Source organism: Staurois parvus, unplaced genomic scaffold (assembly GCF_062004578.1).
Source record: "Staurois parvus isolate SC_StPar_1 unplaced genomic scaffold, SC_StPar_1.0 ptg000066l, whole genome shotgun sequence".
In the NCBI taxonomy this organism is placed as follows: Eukaryota; Metazoa; Chordata; class Amphibia; order Anura; family Ranidae; genus Staurois; species Staurois parvus.
Window position 1 is genome coordinate 10,600,264 of NW_028317862.1, and position 20,150 is coordinate 10,620,413.

General features: G+C 43.5%; 1 protein-coding gene across 1 annotated transcript in view; it reads left to right on the forward strand.

Moving 5' to 3' along the window:
* Positions 1-20,150, forward strand: part of BRDT (bromodomain testis associated) — a 169,299-nt gene that overhangs the window by 40,514 nt on the left and 108,635 nt on the right. Inside the window, exon 4 of the mRNA XM_089668933.1 lies at positions 11,351-11,526. Coding sequence (XP_089525059.1) covers positions 11,351-11,526 — 176 coding nt within the window. The remainder of the gene's footprint in view (positions 1-11,350; positions 11,527-20,150) is intronic.

Sequence of the window (20,150 nt, forward strand, 5' to 3'; positions counted from 1 at the left end):
GCCACAAGGCATAAGGGGTGCACCAGCAACATTTCAACGATTAATGGAACGCGTTTTGGGTGATTTAGTGCCACGAGAGTGTCTTGTGTACCTCGATGACATTATTGTATTTGGAGCTTCATTGGAGGAACATGAAGAACGTCTCATGCAAGTGTTGCATCGTCTAAAGGAGGAAGGGCTGAAGTTGTCTGCAGACAAGTGTAAGTTCTGCCGTTCATCTGTTACCTATGTAGGCCACATTGTTCCTGCTGAAGGAGTGGCCACAGATCCTGCCAAAGTTGAAGCAGTTGTGAATTGGCCACGACCTCAAAATATTACAGAGTTACGTTCATTCCTTGGATTCTGTGGTTATTACCGCAGATTTGTAGAAAGATATTCCAAAGTCCCTACATGACTTGTTGAAGACTGATTCGAGCGGTCAAGAAAAACAGAAGAAATCCACCAAAAATCCTTTTGGCGATAAGTGGACTTCAGCCTATGAGGATGCCTTCATTCAGTTAAAGAAGTTAACAGAGGCACCCATTCTGGCCTATGCTAATGCTCAAAAGCCGTATGTCTCCATGTAGATGCTAGCTTTGAAGGACTGGGTGGAGTGTTGCACCAGGAGTATCCAGCTGGGTTGCGACCCGTCCCCTTCATCACCCGAAGCCTCACAGTTAGCGAGCGCAATTACCCAGTTCACAAGTTGGAATTCTTAGCTCTCAAATGGGCTATTGTCGATTTAAGTTACAGGATTATCTTTATGGAGCAGCTTTTGAAGTAAGAACGGATAACAATCCTTTAACATATGTCTTAACCACAGCAAAGCTAGATGCCACTGGACATCGCTGGTTAGCTGCTATATCAAATTATCAATTCACCTTGAAATACAAACCTGGTCCAAAGAACATTGGTGCAGATGCGTTATCCAGACGCCCTGGGTTAACGCCTGCCTCTGAAGACAATGAATGGGAGGAAGTCCCTGGTCCTGGAGCACTATGTTCTATGGCTGCAGTAGTGGACGATAACGTGGCTTTCTCAGAGATGCTGCTCATAGACTCCATAGGAAGTGGACCTGATGCTGTACCAGACATGTTTGCTTACCCAGCAGCCCTAGGCTCATTTGAGAACTGTTCTATATCTCCTCAGCGGATGATTAAGAGTCAAAAGGCTGACCCTTTGATTGGACCTTTATATAGAGCAGTTAGTGTTAATGATCCAGAGATATTGAAGAAAACCTTGCCTGCTGAATGTAGCTCATTTCTGAGAGACTGGGATAAATTCAGGATTGAAAAGGGCCTACTCTACCGTGTGACTCTGTATTATGACCACCCAGGAAGACGTCAACTGGTTCTCCCTTATTATTTTCGAAAGATGGTTTTCAGAAGTCTACATGATCATCATGGTCATTTGGGGCCTGAGAAGACCCATGGCTTGATTCAGGACCGCTTTTATTGGCTCAGAATGAGAGAAACTGTGACTAGCCTTTGTAGAAGGTGCCTCCGTTGTCTGAGACGAAAAACCCTCCCAGTTCGAGCTGCCCCAATGGGACATTTACAGAGTTCAGGCCCCATGGATTTGGTCTGTATCGCTTTTCTATGCATTGACAATGATTCAAGAGGAATTGGGAACGTGTTGGTAGTGACTGATCACTATACCCGGTATGCACAAGCTTTTCCTACCAAGGATCAAAAGGCATTGACAGTCGCCAGAGTGCTTTGGGAGAAGTATTTCATCCACTATGGCTTACCCCACAGATTGCATTCGGATCAGGGAAGAGACTTTGAGAGCAGACTAGTTAAGGAATGAATTCAACTGCTCAACATCCATAAAAGCTGGACTACCCCTTATCACCCTGAAGGTGATGCTCTCCCTGAGAGATTTAACAGAACTTTGATATGTTAGGTACTCTGCAGGTTGATGATAAACGCACTTGGAGTCGTAAAGTTGAAGCCATGGTTCATGCTTACAATAGCACAAGACATGAGACTACGGGATTCTCCCCTTATTTCTTAATGTTTGGAAGGGAGCCTAGACTGCCTTCCCTATTCCTCAAGTCACTGATGATGATGACTCAGATACTGTGGGAAGGGACTCCCCACAACCTCAGGCTAACATTACAACTGACCCTCCTTACTCTGAGAGTGACTGGACTGTAGTTCCTGAGATTCAGAGCCCAACAGTTTCTCCTCTTCCAAGAGAGTCACTGAACCCTAGATCTCCAGAGTTTGTGCCTGAGTCAGTGAGTACGCCTAACCAAGGATCTAGTTCGACTCCACAATCAGTGCCATCTCTTCCCATGACACAAAGTCCTTATTCAGTACCTGAAAATCAGGGATTACCTCATAGGGAAGTGCGTAGAGGAGAAAGGGTTAGACATCCACCACCTGTTTTGACTTATGATACTTTGGGAGATCCCAGCATCATTCCTCAGCCCCATCTATACCATGCCTGGGTAGGGGCAGTATCTAATCTGGTCAATATGCTACCTGTATTTGCATCACCTGGCATGTATTTATACTAATCTGTTGTTTTCTTTAGCAAACCATTGTAATGGAGAGAGGACAACGTTGTGTATTTGAAATTGAATTTCATTATTGTATATAATTTGAGCTTCCTTTGACGGGACGTAAAGGTTTCACCAGGGGGAGAGTGTAGGGAACTGTTATTTTATACACTAGTTGTGGTTTGTTTACATTCATATACAGCCACTACCATAGAAGTCCCATTACAGACAAGTCCCTAGGTGTGCTTCCTGCCCCTGCAAGGAGGTCAAGAAACCTCAGGATATTATATAGTTTTGTTTTCCAGGAAGTATCAGGCAGAGGGTGCCAGCCTGCCATGTGCTGTGTATCTGGGGAGAACTGTATAGTGTTCTGTGAGTAATGATCTAGATTAACAAGGCTGCTATCTATCTAGTGTTACTGAAGCAGATTAGGTCTGCCTCTGTTATATTTCAACTTCTGTATTGGAACCCTAATATCTCTGTAAGAGAGAGATTTGTGGTTCACTATCATTATTCTATTTACACACTGCAGAATCCTTATAGTTGTCTAGATAGATAGATAGATAGATAGATAGATATATAGATAGATATATAGATAGATAGATATATATATATATATATATATATATATATATATATATATATATATAGATATATATATATAGATCAGGGTTTTCACCTGCATAAGACTGTCAGGTGAACTTTCTGTTAATTGCAGTGTATCTTTGCAGCCTCTTTGTTTAAAGCCATAGCACCCTTATTGGTCTTGATCTCCGTTTTAGCTAGGATTAGCATAGGGAGCGTTGGATAGATTAGGCTAGAGGTAGGTTAGGCATCCGACGGCCACTTAGACAGAGGCCCGGTTGCGGTGACAGCCCAGTTTAGGGATAGGGACTAAGAGCAAGGATAGATAGGGCATTTTATCCTTTTAGGTGATGCATTGCTGATCGTCAGACAAGCAGTGCATTCATCCGCATAGAACGTGTTACTTGGACGCCATCGCAGCATCTGAAGTGGAAGTGTGCATCTTATTGACTCTCACCTCTCCAGGGGCCCTTGCAACCGGACTGCGCTATAACCCATGGTTGGAGGTATTCTGTATACTACATGCACATATACCCGGGTATAATTGCAACCTCCCAATTTATGGTAAATTGTAATTCCTGAATGTTATTCTTATGCATCCTGTTTTATGTGGCTGCTTTATATAAACTTTGCATTAATCTCATACAGGTGTGGTGACATGTTTTTCATGTTAGCAGTATTAATGCACCCAGCTTATATTTCTATGTATAGTTACTTTAAGTTGTCTACCTGTTACATTCCTAGAAAGGGGTGAGTCTCCTCAATTGCAGGATCCCTATTCTAGGTGGAGGCACTGCCATTTGTATTATCACAACCCCCTCTTCCATATAGCGAAGGCTCAGGTTTGCCTACTCATATACAGGTTAGCGCCATAGCTTGTTTGGTGTGGGCCATTTCACATAACCCCCCCCCCCCCCCCCAAAACAGGGCTACACTTTTTATTGTTGCTACTTTTTCACTGCTTTGCAGAAAGTCCTACGCAATGTATATTTTTATCTGTAGAGACAACGTGCATGCTCTATATGCAAACACTTTATGCAAAATCAATACTTATAAGCACAAAAAAAAAAACCTCTCTGGTTCAAAAAATAAACCTTTCTTTTCTGTCCAGTGTGTGGGCAGGTTTAGTCTACTTTCTCCACTGTAGATGGTGCTTATCCTCTGCAGCATTGCAGTTAGAGAGGAAATCAAGAGGAACATGGTTCCTTTATGGTTTCCAGGTTACTGGGTAAGCTATCCAATTGTATGCTGCTGCTCCTTGTGACCCTAGCAGCCATCTTGGGTCAGGCATGGCCTGTTTAACGCCATGGGTCCCAGGCTTGCCGTGCATTTGCGAGTGGGTAGAGCAGGGACAGAATTGGTGTCAGGGAAAGGTTCCTGATGAGGCAAAACGTAGGGCTTGCAAATTCTCTGGACATCTTCACCATAGAGTGTGCCATAGAGAGGAGCTTTTGTTTTTCGCCACTGAGATCCATCCGGTTAAGGATCATCTACTTGCATTTATGCTTTGTGACTCCTTGAGGGTTGCAGTTTGAAGGTGAGCTAGGTGGTGAAGGATTGCCCTTTTGTTTGGTCACTGCATTCTACACTGCTTTGTGCGGAAGATTCATACACCATTTGTTTTTTAGGACTCTTTTTTGGGACCGTTTTGTTGTTTTTGTGGGACATTTTTTTTCCCATCTTTTTTTGCTATTTATTTCATATACATTTTACTGCATTTACCTTTTTTAGGTCACTTTTTAGATCGCCATTTGATTACAATGGTTTTCCTCATTTATCTACTTCACTTGATGTTTTCTAGCCATCATTTGACCACGTTTAATTTCATTTTTCCTCATGCTACTTTTGTATTGACATTTTAGAACGTTTTTGGTTTTTATATGTGACTTCATGTCACTTATCCACTGACATTTGTTGTTTTTTCACCTTTTGACCACGTTATTGCACTTGTTACATATACTGTGGATTCATTCCTGTGGATATTATTGTGCACAGTAGTTTCTTGTTTTATGTGGATTGTTCACTTATTTTCTGTTTATGGGATTGTTCACTCGTTTATCAGTAGTTTTGTGTCATCGTGTATTGAGGCTCACTCATTCTTGGGGTAAGTGGCACTACACCATTTTTCCCACTTATTGTCTTTCACTATTTGTTTATAGTCAGGTGTTAGCAGCCACTTCATTTTCTTTTTTGAGTTAGTCCATTTGGCAGTGCAGTGGATTTTTCCTTTTTCTTTTTCGCACGTGTTATTGCTGCTGTACCACACTGCACCCCACCTATAAGTGGACAGTCAGCATAGATTAATGCTTTATAAATATTGGCATGCAGATTTTTTTATATTGTGGAAATTCACAGAACTAATGTATCCAGATAATCGCAATTCTTGAACAGAGTTACATGCCTGCACGACTTTTGGAGAATGGAGGAATTGTGGTTACCCTTACCTTAAAATGTTTGAGTACAATGAAGGGGTAGGGGGTGGGAACATGTGATACATCTCTGAAATCCATGCACTAAGCAATGTTTTGTCTCTTTACAGAATTCCTTCCCCTTTCTTCAATATTATGACACAAGAAGGGTGTTATTACAGTACAGCAGGAAGGAACTGCGGCAGGGTTAACAACGCATTAGTGCAGCAAATTCAAACTGTCACTTCAAACACATACTTGATTTCTGGCAGGACCAACCATTACACTCCTGTTATTAATATTGTGACAAATTGCCTGGCACCCCACTTGGGTGCTTCTGTCATTGAGCTGCTTCCTCACCACTGGAACACAGGAACAAATGGGCATTGCACCCAAGAACTAGACAACACTAGTTTAAAATGTTAATAAACCCAAAACCGTAAAATCAGTATGTATATGCAGTAAAGCATGCTTGTTATACTGACTGTGGAACCTAAGGGGTTAATCCTCTGCATTGTGTAAAAAGGCTGTTTGATCGTTTCTTCTCTGTTCCTACCCTTTTTCAAGAGACCACCACTTATCTCCAGACTGAACTGTAGGCCTGCACATGCTCAGTTTGGTGTATATTGCTAGAGAGGGTTTTTCTTAGGAGAGTGCATGTGATCAGCACAAGGCCAATCAGCACTGTCCAGAGGTCAGGGGATTTCCATCCTCCTAGAGCAGAAAGAAAACTCCTGAAAGCTTTAGCTAGTGCTGGGCTGGATACAAAAGCCACAAGGCTACTATATACGGCTGATGAGACAGTATTTAGCAGTTTTATATTTACTAAAATAATTTCACTTCCATGTTCTGTGTACTGTGGGAGACCAGATATAGTGAATGCAGGGCCCTGGGTTTAGTATCACGAAGTGCAAATGAACTACTTTACTGAATACAAATACAGATTTTTATACACTTCAGAAATACAGTCCCCACATGAACAATAAAACAAATTAAATTAAAATTGTGGGATAAACATCCCACAATGATTAGGGAACAAGGTCAAGTTGACACAAGACTAATCCTATTATGTGGAAACCTCCAGGAGAATTAGCCAACAGACAAACAATAAATGACTCAATTAGCAATAGGAAAAACGCACAACACCTTTAATAAACAGATTACAGCAGGAGACCTCAACATCAGGTTGTTTTGAGCTGATTATATTAAAATCTACTCTGTCTAGGTAGGTAGTCAATGCTGGTTTGGGCAGAGACCCCAAATCTGTATCCAGGTCCTCCAGTTCAGACTGTGTGTGTGTTTTGGGGAGACAAGGACCTGAATCCAAAAAACTGTTAATGTATAATTTTGCATGATTACCCTTCCAGAAATGTGGCTTTAATAAGTGTTCAGAATACCCTCTAAATTTTATAAACTCCATAAGACGTAAACTGTGTGTATCAAAATTTTATTAAAATAAAAACCCCAAAAACTTGTGAATCCGAATCCTAAAGAAGTGTCCAGATAAAGAAAAAAAATATTCTGTGAAGAAAAGAAACACATTTTGAAACTGTGGAAAATGTACTGCGGATGGGTGGCCCATACAGCAGGGCCGAATCAAGCCGGTCTAATGTGGGGTGCAGTAAAAAGTCAGTGGGGGCAGAGGATGGGGATGTCAGCAGTTTAGAACAAAAAATTAAAATGGCTGATTGCATGGGCTGCCTTACTGAGCAGGTGACCTAACATTGGACCCCCCCCCCACCTTACCCCCTCCTCAGTCCGTTTTTTACCTCCCACAATCTTGCACTGTCAAGTTTCTGTATGCCGCTCCATCGGTCAGGATTTCAAATCCCTGCGACTTAATCTCCCCTCTGTACTGTGCAGCCAGTATGGAGCAGACTGATTCTAATTGGTCAGCACTGTCACATGAATGACAGTGACCAAACTGTCTAGCTCGTCCTATCAACACAGCAAGGAGATTTCAAATTCCCTGACTTGTAGAGTGCCATGTGGGAACATGACGGTGCAGCATCATGGTAGGTAAGTACAGCAAGACTATTGGGGAAGGGAAGGTGGTCCAGTCACCTTGCAGTGTAGAAGAACTTCATTAAAACCAGCAACGGTTGTGAAATTGAACATCTTGGTCAGGTCAATTTACAGAATAATGTATAGAGTGCAGGGGTCAAGAGGAGTGCCATATTCACATCAGAGTCTTCCCTTACCTCAAAGTGCACAGCATTCCTCCTACACATCAGAGTTCCCCCTTACATCCATGTCTCAAAAGTTCCACCTGACAACCGTGTCCCCAGAGGGCTTTCACCTTACATCAGGGTCCACAGAGTTCCCCCTTACACCAGAGTCCCATCTTACAGCAGAGTACTGCCCCTTACATCAGAGCCCAGCAGAGTGCCCTTTTACACATACCTTCACCGCTGGCGGGCGACTGACATGAAAAGGCTTTAGAAAAAAAAAAAAATCTCATTGTCCCTGGCTCTGAACTGAGCATGCGCAGTTCCAGAGCCGGCCAATTAGCGAACTGCTAATTGGCCGGCTCCCCCCCCCCCCTTCCCAGCCAGTGTCAGTACAGTGACCATGTATAGTAGTATCTCTGTATTACTGTCACTGGTGATATCCGTGGCGGTTAGGCAGTTCCCACCCAGTGTCCGCGTCGGCTTACACAGTCCTACTATAAGTTGCTGATCACCGCCGTTGTGTGTATGTATGTATGTATGTATATCTATCATATATACATACCATAGTAGTTGGTTGAATCTATAACTTTCATGCAAATCAATCAATATACACTTTTTTTTTTTTTTTTTTTTTTTTTGAGTCTTTTTTTACCAAAGACATGTAGCAAAATATATTTTAGTCCAGTGGTGGGCAACCTTTTTTTTTCAACTGAGCCAAATCTCGCCAAAACCACGATTGAAATTTATTTTGAGAGCCACATTTTTAAAACTGAAAATACATCTCCCATATAGTAATTCATCCCCCATAGTAATTCATCCCCCATATAGTAATTCATCCCCCATAGTAATTCATCCCCCATAGTAATTCATCCCCCATATAGCAATTCATCCCCCATATAGTAATTCATCCCCCATAGTAATTCATCCCCCCCATAGTAATTCATCCCCCATATAGTAATTCATCCCCCATATAGTAATTCATCCCCCATATAGTAAGTCCCCCCCCATATAGTAAGTCCCCCCCCATATAGTAAGTCCCCCCCCATATAGTAATTCATCCCCCATATAGTAAGTCCCCCCTGTGTCAATTCACTTACCTTTGCTCCGCGCGTTCCTCTCGCCGTGCTTCCCGCGCCGTTCTGGTCTTCAGGGCGGACTGTGAGAGGAGAGGAGTTCGTCACGCTGCCCCGCCTACATCCTGGCTGCCCCGCCTACATCCTGACAGCTGCAGAGTCCTGACTTTTGGGGCGGCCGCCCGAGAGGAGGGAGGGGAGCGGGCGGCCGTCCGAGAGGAGGGAGGGGAGGGAGAGGAGGGAGGGGAGGGTAGGGGAGGTGAGGGGGCGGCCGCCCTGCACACGCCCGTCCGAGAGGAGGGAGGGGAGCGGGCGCCCGGCACACAGAAGAGCCGCATTTAAGCTGGTAAAGAGCCGCATGTGGCTCGCGAGCCGCGGCTTGCCGACCACTGTTTTAGTCCAATTTTATAAAGACTTTTTTTTTTTTTCAAACTTTTTGGTGTGTGTGTGTAATATATATATTTGCAAGTCCGCGCAATTACCAGTTAAAGTAGCGCAGTGCTAAGTTATAAAAAATGGCCTGGTCATGAAAGGGGTAAAACCTTCTGAGGCTGAAGTGGTGAATGTATCCAAAATAATTTTTTACTGTCCCTGACTGAGCCAAATCCTCCATTTGTCTCACTTGCAGCTCACAAAAGGAAGGGTTGCAGCAACAAATGCAGTGCTGCCACTAGATGTGGCCAGGTGCTGACTGACAAGCTACAGGCATGTGAATCAGCTGAAAAAAATGCTAAGCCATGCCCCTACAACCCTTTTTTTTTTTTTTTTTTTTTTTTTTTTTTTTTTTTTTTTTTTGTACCATACTATAGTGCAAAGAGTTACAGCCTATGTGAAATTGGCAGGTTGCCACTTCATCACAGGAAGTTGCAGTAGGTGGACTTCACAGATTTTTGTAAGACTTTGCAGATGCACGAAGACATTTGTGTACAGACGCACATATTTAAAATGATTGTGTTTGTGGAATTGTTTACCATTATTATTATTATTATTATTACAATTTAACCACTAGCCTACAGGGCACTTATACCCCCTTCCTGCCCAGGCCAATTTTCAGCTGTTAGAGCTGTTGCACTTTGAATGACAATTGCGCAGTCATGCAACACTGTACCCATATGAAATTTTTATCATTTTTATGTGACACAGAGCTTTATTTTGGTGGTATTTAATCACCTCCTGGGTTTTTTATTTTTTCTTAAACCAAAAACCACTGACAATTTTGAAAAAAAACAACGTTTTTTTCTTAGTATTTGTTATAAAATTTTGTAAATAAGTGATTTTTCTCCTTCACTGATGTGCGCTAATGAGGCTGCACTGATGGGCACTGAAAGGCAGCACTCATATATGGCACTGATAGGCGGCACTGACTGGCACTGTTTGGCCGGCAGTGATGGGACTGATAGGTGGCACTGATGGGTGGCAATGATTGGCAGCACTGATAGGTGGCACTGACTGACACTGAAAGGCAGCTCAGATGGGCACTGATATATGGCATTGATGTGCACTGGTAGGCACTGAAATGTGGCATTGATGTAGCACTGATGGGCACTGGCAGGTGGCACTGCTACAGATCATCAGGGCATACTGATCATCAGTGCCCTGATGATCAGTGTACATGTCCCCTCTGAGGGATGCCGATTACCGGCTCTCCTCTCCTCTTGAGCTGTCAGCGTGACAGCTCGTGAGGAGAGAAATGCCGATAACCGGCATTTCCCTATTTACATGTGATCAGCTGTGATTGGACATAGCTGATCACATGACCGAGCCGACCTCTTCGGCTCTTTCCATTGATTGGTGATCCACTGTGTCCAAGGGACACAGCGCATCGCCGTGCTGCGCGCTCCCGGAGCCGCGCATGCACGGTTAGAATGGGAGGACATCATATGACGTCCTCCCAGAACAAGAGAACTGCCTTGCGTCCGTCATTTTACTATATGGCGGGCGGGAGGCGGTTAAAAAGAAACCTGTTTTACTTACCTGCTCTGTGCAATGGTTTTGCACAGTGCAGTCCCAATCCTCCTTTCTCAGCAGCTCTTCCCCTCTGCTGAGTGCCCCTGAAGCAAGCTGCTTGCTCCGGGGGCACCTGTGCACGCTCACTCCCGAGCCCTGCTCTGTGTCACGCAGAGCATGGCTTGGCCCTGTCCCCCACTCCCTCCTCACTGGCTGTGATTGACAGTTTTTCTGTGGTATCTGAACCAATGAAGAGCGAAAGAGCCTCAGCTCTCGTGCACATTGCTGGATTGAGATCAGGCTCTTTTTAAAGGGAGGATGCGGGGGGGCTGCATATGGAAGATTATATATATATATATATATATATATATATATATATATATATATATATATATGCAGCAAGGCAAAAAAAAAAACCTGCCTTTACAAGCACTTTGTGCCGCATCACTTTTTTTTGTGTATTGGGAGGCCATAGTTCTTCATTAAGACCAACTGAGGTGTAAGCCTCTTAATGCAGATTCAAGAGACTCTGTCTGATCATATTCACCCAAGGAACTAGCCCAGATTTATTCAACTGAGAAGGAACACATTCAGAAAGCACAATTATCTATATGATGTTAATATGCAACAAATTAAACCTGTACTGATTAATGTACCAACATCTCTCCTTTTTCAATGCAGAATCTCGAGAGGAGATTGAGTATACTGCCATACCTAAGAAAAAAGTGCCTTCACAAAAACTCCACAGAAATCCATTTCCACGTCCAGTTGTGGCATTGCTACCTCAGCGAACTACCCTTGTACCTCTATCTATTTTTCGGAATACAAAATCTGCTCCTTCTAGCCCAGGAACTAAAGTAAGTTTTTTTTTTTTTTTTTTTTTTTTTTTCTTTTTTTTTTTGTGTTTTTGGATGTTGTACCATTTCTATATACAAGTACGGTATTAGATTTTACATGTAGTTTAGCATATTAATGCCATCTTCTGCAGTTAAAGGTAATGATGGTATTTGGGTTTTGTAATTTATTATGAAGGCTATACTGTAGAATGCATGCACTAAATGTGTAATATTTAGATATGTGGGTTGCACTACAGTAGCAATAAAATTTAGCTGCTAGCACAAAATGGTGAAAATTCAACTGAATATACAGGTGCTGCACTTTTAACAAAACTTAGTATCAATAATACAAAATAAAATATTATGGAATGAGCGTGAATGGCTCTGTGTCACTGACAGATAATAATGAATAAACAATGTAATAATGTGATCAGGGGCGGAATGACAACTCATGGGGCCCCAGGGCAATAGGGGATCATGGGGCCTCTGTGTCCTTGCCCAAACTCAAAAAAGGCTATGAAAAAGGTACCAGGGGCATCTCATAGGGCCCCCTACTGACCCCGGGCCCTCGGGCAGTGCCCGAGTTTCCAAATGGTCAGTCCGCCCCTGAATGTGATCAACTTTTACAAATACACAAAGCATCAATATTAACCACTTGCCGTCTGCCCTATAGCAGAAGTAGTGCTACAGGGTGGCATGGGTGCGCAAAATCACGTGTGTACGTGATTTTGCATCTCTGGGTAGGGGGCGCGCGCACGCCCTACCCACACAGCTATTCGCGGCAGTTGATCACTGGGTCCCGGCCGATTACTCGCCAGCACCCAGTGATTGCCAAGCATCTCCGATGGAGGGGGGAGAACGGTTTGTAAACAAAACTGTTCTCTCCCCTGTCAGCTCCTGCACACTGCTTTGCATGGCTGTGCATAACACAGCCACACAGTGTAAAACACACAGTTAATCCTTTGATCACCCCACATGTTAACCCCTTCCTGCCCAGTGCCATTAGTGCAGTGTCAGTGCTTTTTATCAGCACTGATCACTGTATTGGTGTCACTGGAGATGATCAAATACCACAGAAATAAAGCTCTATTCGTGGGGGGGGGGGGGGAGAAGGACGTAAATTTCATTTGGGTTCAGCATTGCATGACCACGCAATTGTCAGTTAAAGTAGCGTAGCGCTGTATCGCAAAAAATGGACTGGTCAGGAAGGGGGTTAAATCCTTAGGAGGGCAAGTGGCTAAATAAAAGTTTTAATGTTGCAAAACAGCCTTCAATATTCACTGACCACAACTGAAAACAATGCATACAAATGTGCTCAAAGTCCATAGAAACACAAATTTAAATGCAAACCAATGTTGAAAATTAAAAAGCGCGCTGTGGAAAGGTGCAGGCCATCTTCCACCAGGTCCCCCCAAAGGTGTGCTCTAACCTGGCCATCTGACCCTCACTATAAAGGTCACATGATCGCATGAAACAGCCCATACACAGGTCAACCAGATGGATCCAATCAGTGGAGCAAAGGTGCACAATCAGGTTGTCAATCTCCAGTGGTTATCAGGATCTTAAGATTAATAAAATCAGTTTGTAAGCATGCACTATGGATTGTCTTATTTTCTTGAAGTTCTAGTAAATGCTTCTTTAATACCTTTACCTACAGGTACACTTATAATAACGTTTATAGGTAAAATGAATCGCTCCTAAACATGCACCATTTAGGAGATATTACCTCCTTTTTGATAGATGGAGTATGTGCTCTAAGGGAACAGTCTACCTGTGCCATTCCGGGACTCCCACGCACACTATTTTTATAGCATCAAAAGTAATAGGTTTACAGGACCAAGGAGCAACCTGCTTGTCCACTCGCCCCATCCCTCCCATTCTCCCACCCTTTGCTGATATAAAACTGCCGGTGAGTCTTTGGGGCTTAGGTCTGATGAAGCAGCCCTTTGCGCATGCTCCAAAACGTGTTACTGCCCCCACCTTTTGTCACCTTCGATGTATGTGTTCCACGACTCCTCCTGAGGTTCTACAGCCATCTTTGTTTTGACATCCCTACGTTCAACAGGTTACATTGCTACTGGATGGCCAGACAGCCCTTAAACCCATACCATCAGGAACATCGGTCGATTTACTACGAGCCTGTCATGTTTTGACTTCCTGTTAGTGGAATTTTATCTTTGTATGTTTAATAAACTGCCAATACTACACTTAGAGGCTCCTTCTTTCCATGTCTTTTTGCACTAGAGCTTTGCCTCAAACTCTATGAAGAGCTGTCTCCGTGTCTATTGGGTTCCCCTATCCTTGATATCCATTCTGGCACCCCCTTAATGGCTACAGAGGTCTGATTTCAGCAGGAGCGCAGTATGAACTATACTCTTAGTATGCAGTCCATACTAGCACATGCCTTTTTTACCTTGCAGGGGATTTTTTTTCTTTGGTTGCGGTTACTAAAATGAGTGCCTGCATATGCATTTTTAAAAATTAAAATCAGTTTGTCTGAGAGCACTATGGATTGTCCTTTGTTTTATTGAACTCAAGATCCAGATAACCCTGGAGATTCCCACATGGAAGAAAAATATACTGTATGTTAAAATGCATTTTTATTACAAAATAAATGAAAAATATTCATACAGTTTCAAATATACTGTATGTCTTTTTAAAAATACAAATCTATATTTTTGGAATGCATTTACAAATATGTTAATTACTTTTTTAAATGTTCTCTGAAGAATATATTTAAAAAATATAATTTTTAAAAAAATTGTGTGTGTGTGATATTACACAGTTGTGTTCAAAATAATAGCAGTCAGACATCAGTAACCTGATCAATCACTGTTTTTGGTAGAAATTATATTTCTACATGGCAAATAATTTACTACCAGGTGTAGTAGAATAATAGAAATCCAACAGTCATGACATGCATGCTGCTGATTCTGTGTAATTGAAAGGGGCATGTTCAAAATAATAGCAGTGTGGAGTTCTATTAGTGAGGTCATTCATTCTTTGAAAAACAGGTGGCAATTATTGCCCTTATTTAAGGAAGGAAGGCAGCAAATGTTGTACATGCTGTTCTGTCCCCACATGAAGGCGAATGAAGGTATAACTGATAATGGCTGTGTAACTTCCTACCTTCGTATCCAAGCAGTGGAGCAGACCGGACCGGCAGATGTTCAGGTTAGATGGATCCAAACGTATACACGAGAATGAAATCAGCGTGGGTTTATTTGGTCCAAAATACAGCGACAAACAGTGATACAATACTGTAAGGTAGTAGAGGTATTGATGCTGTCCTGTGATATCTTTCCTGAGGCTAACTGCTGGTCAAAAACTGATGCCTTCACAAGCCCAGGGTATTGAATGTCCTGTCACACAGCTATATAGCAGATAAAATGGCTGCAGGAAGTGACCAGAACCAAGGCTTGCCTAAAACCACACCCAGCAGAGAAAACACTTACTAGCTATAACAAAGGCATGCAGCATGCAAATTCTGGCCAGCAGATGGCAGCAACAGATCAAGACATAGAAACAAACATGGTGAAATAAGAATTGGTGATACACCGCACAGTTAAATAACAAATATGAGGGGAACAGCACACTCCCCGTCTGAAATTCCATAAGGGATTTCACTATGACGAATGTCCATAAAATATAAAACAACCTGTAACAAAGAACATGTTAGAATGCAATAAACATAACAATATAGTAGATTCCGAGTTGGAATAGAGAAGAACCACAAAGTTCAAGTTCAGTAGAGTTCACCCAGCAGGAATGTTCTCGATGGGTAGTATCAAAATGAGTTTGTTAATTGGCCTTGCGAACATTTTAAGCTCACCCTTTCTGAAGATCTTCAACTCCACTTTACGGACCTTGCCATCCTTGCTAGGAAGAACCTTTGTAATTAGTCCCATAGGCCAGTCAATCCGTACAGTATGTTGCTCCTTCATCAACACGAGGTCACCTTCTTTTAGGTTTGGTTTGTGGTGTTGCCACTTTCTTCTTCCTTGAAGAATATTGAGATACTCCTTTCGCCACCTGTTCCAGAAGTAATCAGCTAGGTATTGTACACGTTTCCAGTGTTTTTGGTAGATATTCGCATGAGTAAATTCTCCACTAGGCATTAGCGTAATTTCAGTTTTTTGGGTAAGTAGGATAGCTGGAGTCAGTACGGCTGGTGTTTCAGGATCCATAGATACTGGCACGAGGGGTCTAGAATTGATGATAGCTGAAACTTCAGCGAGAAGGGTGATTAGAGTCTCATGTGTGAGTCTTGAAGAGTTTACATCCATCAACATAGAATTCAAGATGTTGCGTGAGATCCCGATCATTCTCTCCCAGGAGCCCCCCATGTGGGAACTATGAGGAGGATTGAAAATCCAGGTGCAACCCTTTTCCGCCAAGTGATCTTGAATGAATTTGGTGTCTATGTTCAGTTCTCTACAGGCTCCAATGAAGTTGCTTCCACAGTCAGACCTCAACTGTTTCACTGGTCCTCTGATTGCGAAGAACCGTCTTAAGGCATTAATAAGGCTGGATGTGTCCATGGATTCTATGACCTCTAAGTGAATGGCTCGCACACTCATGCAAGTAAATAGTACAGCCCAACGCTTACTGTTTGCGTGACCGCCGCGGGTCCTGCGTGCAGACACCATCCATGGCCCGAAGACATCTAGGCCAACGTAGGTGAAAGGCGGCCCTGTACATTGTCTGTCCGCAGGCAAATCAGCCATTTGTTGGTGTAGTTGTTTTCCTCTAGCTTTGCGACAGTGAACACAGACATGCAATACTTGGGCCACACGTCTTTTCATACCTATAATCCAAAGGCCAGCAGACCGTAACTTGCCCTCAGTGATTTGCCTGCCCTGGTGTTCAGTCTTTTTGTGGTAGTGTCGGATCAGCAAGACGGTGATATGGTGTTTGCTGGGAATGATGAGAGGATTTTGTTCTGCAACTCTTAGGTGGGCTTGATTCAAACGACCACCAACTCTGAGCAAGCCAAAACTGTCAATAACTGGATTTAAGTTGGCAAGAGGGCTTTTTATTGGAATCTGCTGTTTGTTGTACAAGCACTTCCATTCTACATTGAATTCCCCTTGTTGGACGTGACGTATTATGAGGGACTCACTATGAGAGATGTTCTCCGCAGAGAAGGGTTTATGGCAGACGTGCCAACCGTGACAATCCTTATCTTTGTGAGTATTGTGATAACATTTTGCAATGTGCACTAACCTTGCGATAGTCCTGACAAGTCTCATCCAACTGGAGAAACGTTCAAAGCGCTGGCTACCGAGGCTGGAGTTTTGCTTTGTTCCAGTGACCAATACACTGACTTCAGCGCGGATTTCTGGATCATTATCCGGATCCTGGATGCTGAAAACTTCCTGTACACATTCGTCCGCCTGTCTTAGCAGAAACTCCGGACCTGTAAGCCAAGTAGAGTTAGTAAAGGAACCTACAGACATAGGTCTAGTGGCATGATCTGCTGGATTAAGTTCGGATGGTACATAGTACCATTGTTCAGGTTTGGAGGACCTCCTGATTCTCTCTATGCGGTTACTGACATAAACATAAAATCGTCTCGTCTGATTGTAGATGTAACCTAAAATGACCTTACTGTCCGTGTAATACTGAACTTCATCTATGTTGACACCTAGTTCTTCTTGTATGAAGTCTGCAATCTCCACTGCTAACACAGTCCCACAGAGTTCAAGTCTGGGAATAGTATGATCAGGCTTGGGGGCTAACTTAGCCTTACCAAAGACAAATCCAACGTGATTTTGCTTGTTGGGTTCTGTGACCTTTAGATAGGCGACCGCTGCTATGGCCTCTGTGGAGGCATCCGAGAACACGTGGAGTTCCTTCTTTACGCTAGAAGTAAGTGAGGTTTTAATATAGCATCTTGGGATGTGGATCTCATCCAAAGCACACAAAGATTGCTTCCAGGCTTCCCATTTTTGCTCTTTATCAGAGGGAAGTGGGGTATCCCAATCCTTGATGGTTTCAGAAAGCTGTCTCAGTAGGGATTTTCCTTGTATGGCGATGGGTGCTACAAATCCCAACGGATCAAATAGGCTGTTTACCACTGATAGGACACCACGTTTTGTGAATGGCTTGTCTGCACAACTTATTTGAAAACCAAAGGAGTCAGCCAAGAGATCCCATCTGAGGCCCAAGCTCCTCTGCACAGGTGGACTGTCCAATCCCAGGTTAATGTCTTTGAATCCAGGTGCATGATCACCTTGCTCGAAGGCTCTCATTACGGTTAGGCTGTTTGAAGCAATTTTGTGTAGTCTAAGTTTAGCTTGGTATAACATACTTTGAGTCCTTTTGAGCAGATCGATAGCCGCTTCTTCAGTTGGTAGCGATTTGAGCCCGTCGTCCACGTAGAAGTCTTTTTCCACAAAGTCTTTGCAATCTGTACCGTACTCAGATTCCCCCTCTATTGCAGTTCTCCGAAGCCCGTAAGTCGCTACGGCTGGTGAAGGGCTGTTTCCAAACACATGTACCCTCATACGATACTCCATCATCTCTGCATTGGTGTCATTGTCCTTGTACCACAGGAACCTGAGAAAATTCCGGTGGTCCTCTCGGACTACAAAACAATGGAACATATGTTCAATGTCAGCAGTGATGGCGACAAGCTCTTTCCTGAATCTCATCAGCACTCCAACTAGGTTATTAGTCAGATTAGGACCTGTGAGAAGAACATCGTTAAGAGATACACCTTGATGTTTGGCGCTTGAATCAAAGACAACCCTAATTTGATTAGGTTTTCGTGGATGATATACTCCGAATGAAGGCAAGTACCAGCACTCGTCGTTCTTCCTTAAGGATGGAGCTGGTTCTGCATGGTTGTTACGGAATATTTTATCCATAAAGGCAACGATGTGTTCTCTCATTTCAGGCTTGCTGTTCATGGTACGCTGAAGAGAGTTAAATCTAGACAGAGCTTGTTCCCGGTTGTTCGGGAGTCTTACCCTGGTAGCTCGGAAGGGTAATGGAGAAACCCAGTGATTGGTTTCATCTTTAAAGAACTCACTGTCCATTATCTTGACATTCTCTGTCCTCTACTGACAAGGCTACTTTATCGTCATCCTTGGTAGTATGAAAGACTGATCTCCCCAAGTTGTTGGCAAAGAGAGGAGTAATGACGTCAGGTAGTTGTACGAGGCCTGGAGACTTCTTTCACCTCATAGTGATGAGGACACGGCTTCATGCAAGTTGTGCGTCCATCTGAACGCACGTACGTTTTGAAGGAGTCGATTTTTGGTTGATTTAAGCATACATTTCCTATGATTACCCATCCCAAGTCCAGCCCCTGGGCATATGGCGCATAGTCAGGACCATTACACTGTTGACGCACCTTGTGTACCCTTAGATTGTCTCTGCCGAGCAGGAGTAGAATCTCGGCGTTGATGTCCATAGGTGGAATAACGTTGGCTAGGTGCCTTAGGTGAGGTTGGTGAAATGCAGCTTCTGGGGTAGGAATCTCATCCCTATGGTTGGGTATTTTGATCACATTCGATCAGCGTCGGTAAGGGTATTTCCGTATCCCCACTGACAGGAGAAGCGATGAATCCTTGTGCCCTTCTGCCGCTAGTCTCTATGCGGCCCGAGCAGGTGTTTAAGGTATAGGGTTCGGATGGTCCCTTTATTCCAAAGGCTTCAAAGAATTTAGGACCTGCTAGGGACCGGTTGCTTTGGTCATCAATGATGGCATACATTTTTACTGCCTTTTCTGGTAGTCCCTCTGGGTAGACCTTGATCAGGCATATTCGGGCACAACATTTCTCACACTGGCCCTCCCCACATACATCCAAGCATGAGCAGGAAACAGCAGTCGCTGCATTAGCGTAATTTTGGGGCTCCCCGCCATGACTTGGAGCAGGACTGGTGGTGACGGCAGTGGGTGAATCTCTGGAGAGTGGGATTGGGTGCATAGCTGAGGCATGTCTTTCACTATGACACTCCTCACATTCGATGACAGATTTACAGTCCTTAGCCATGTGCTCCAATGAAGCGCAGCATCTGAAACATACCCCGAGCTCGGTGAGGATTTTCTTGCGCTCCAGTATGGTTTTGGATCTAAACCCTCTACATTTGTTCAGAGAGTGTGGTTTTTTATGAATGGGACATTCACGATTGAAGGTCTTATCTCCTGACGAGGTGGTGTACTGTTTACCCGTGGGTACTGCAGGAGATGGTAGGTTAGTCTTTCTAACACTCACGCTGCTCTTGAAGTCTCTGTGTTTATGCGTGATGCTTTCATACCTTGATGATGATGTTGCTGAAGCTGTAGTGTTGAACTCCAGGAAGTCGAGGCTGGGGTCATTCCTCATCTGGGACTGTTCATCGATAAACCTACAGAAGTGAATAAATGGGGGAAAGGTGATGTCATGCTCTCTTTTGTACCTTGAGACGGATGTCGCCCACTTTTCTTGCAGACTGTATGGTAGCTTCACGACAATCGGGTTCACTCCATGAGCTGTATCCAGGTAGCACAGCCCGGACAGACGAGGGTCACCCTTGGCAAGCTCCAGTTCCATGAGCAGATCACTTAAATCCTGAAGCTTCTGGACATCCTTGAGATTGATCCTTGGAACGTTCTGCAGTCTCTTGAATAGGGCCTTCTCTATTGCTTCTGCACT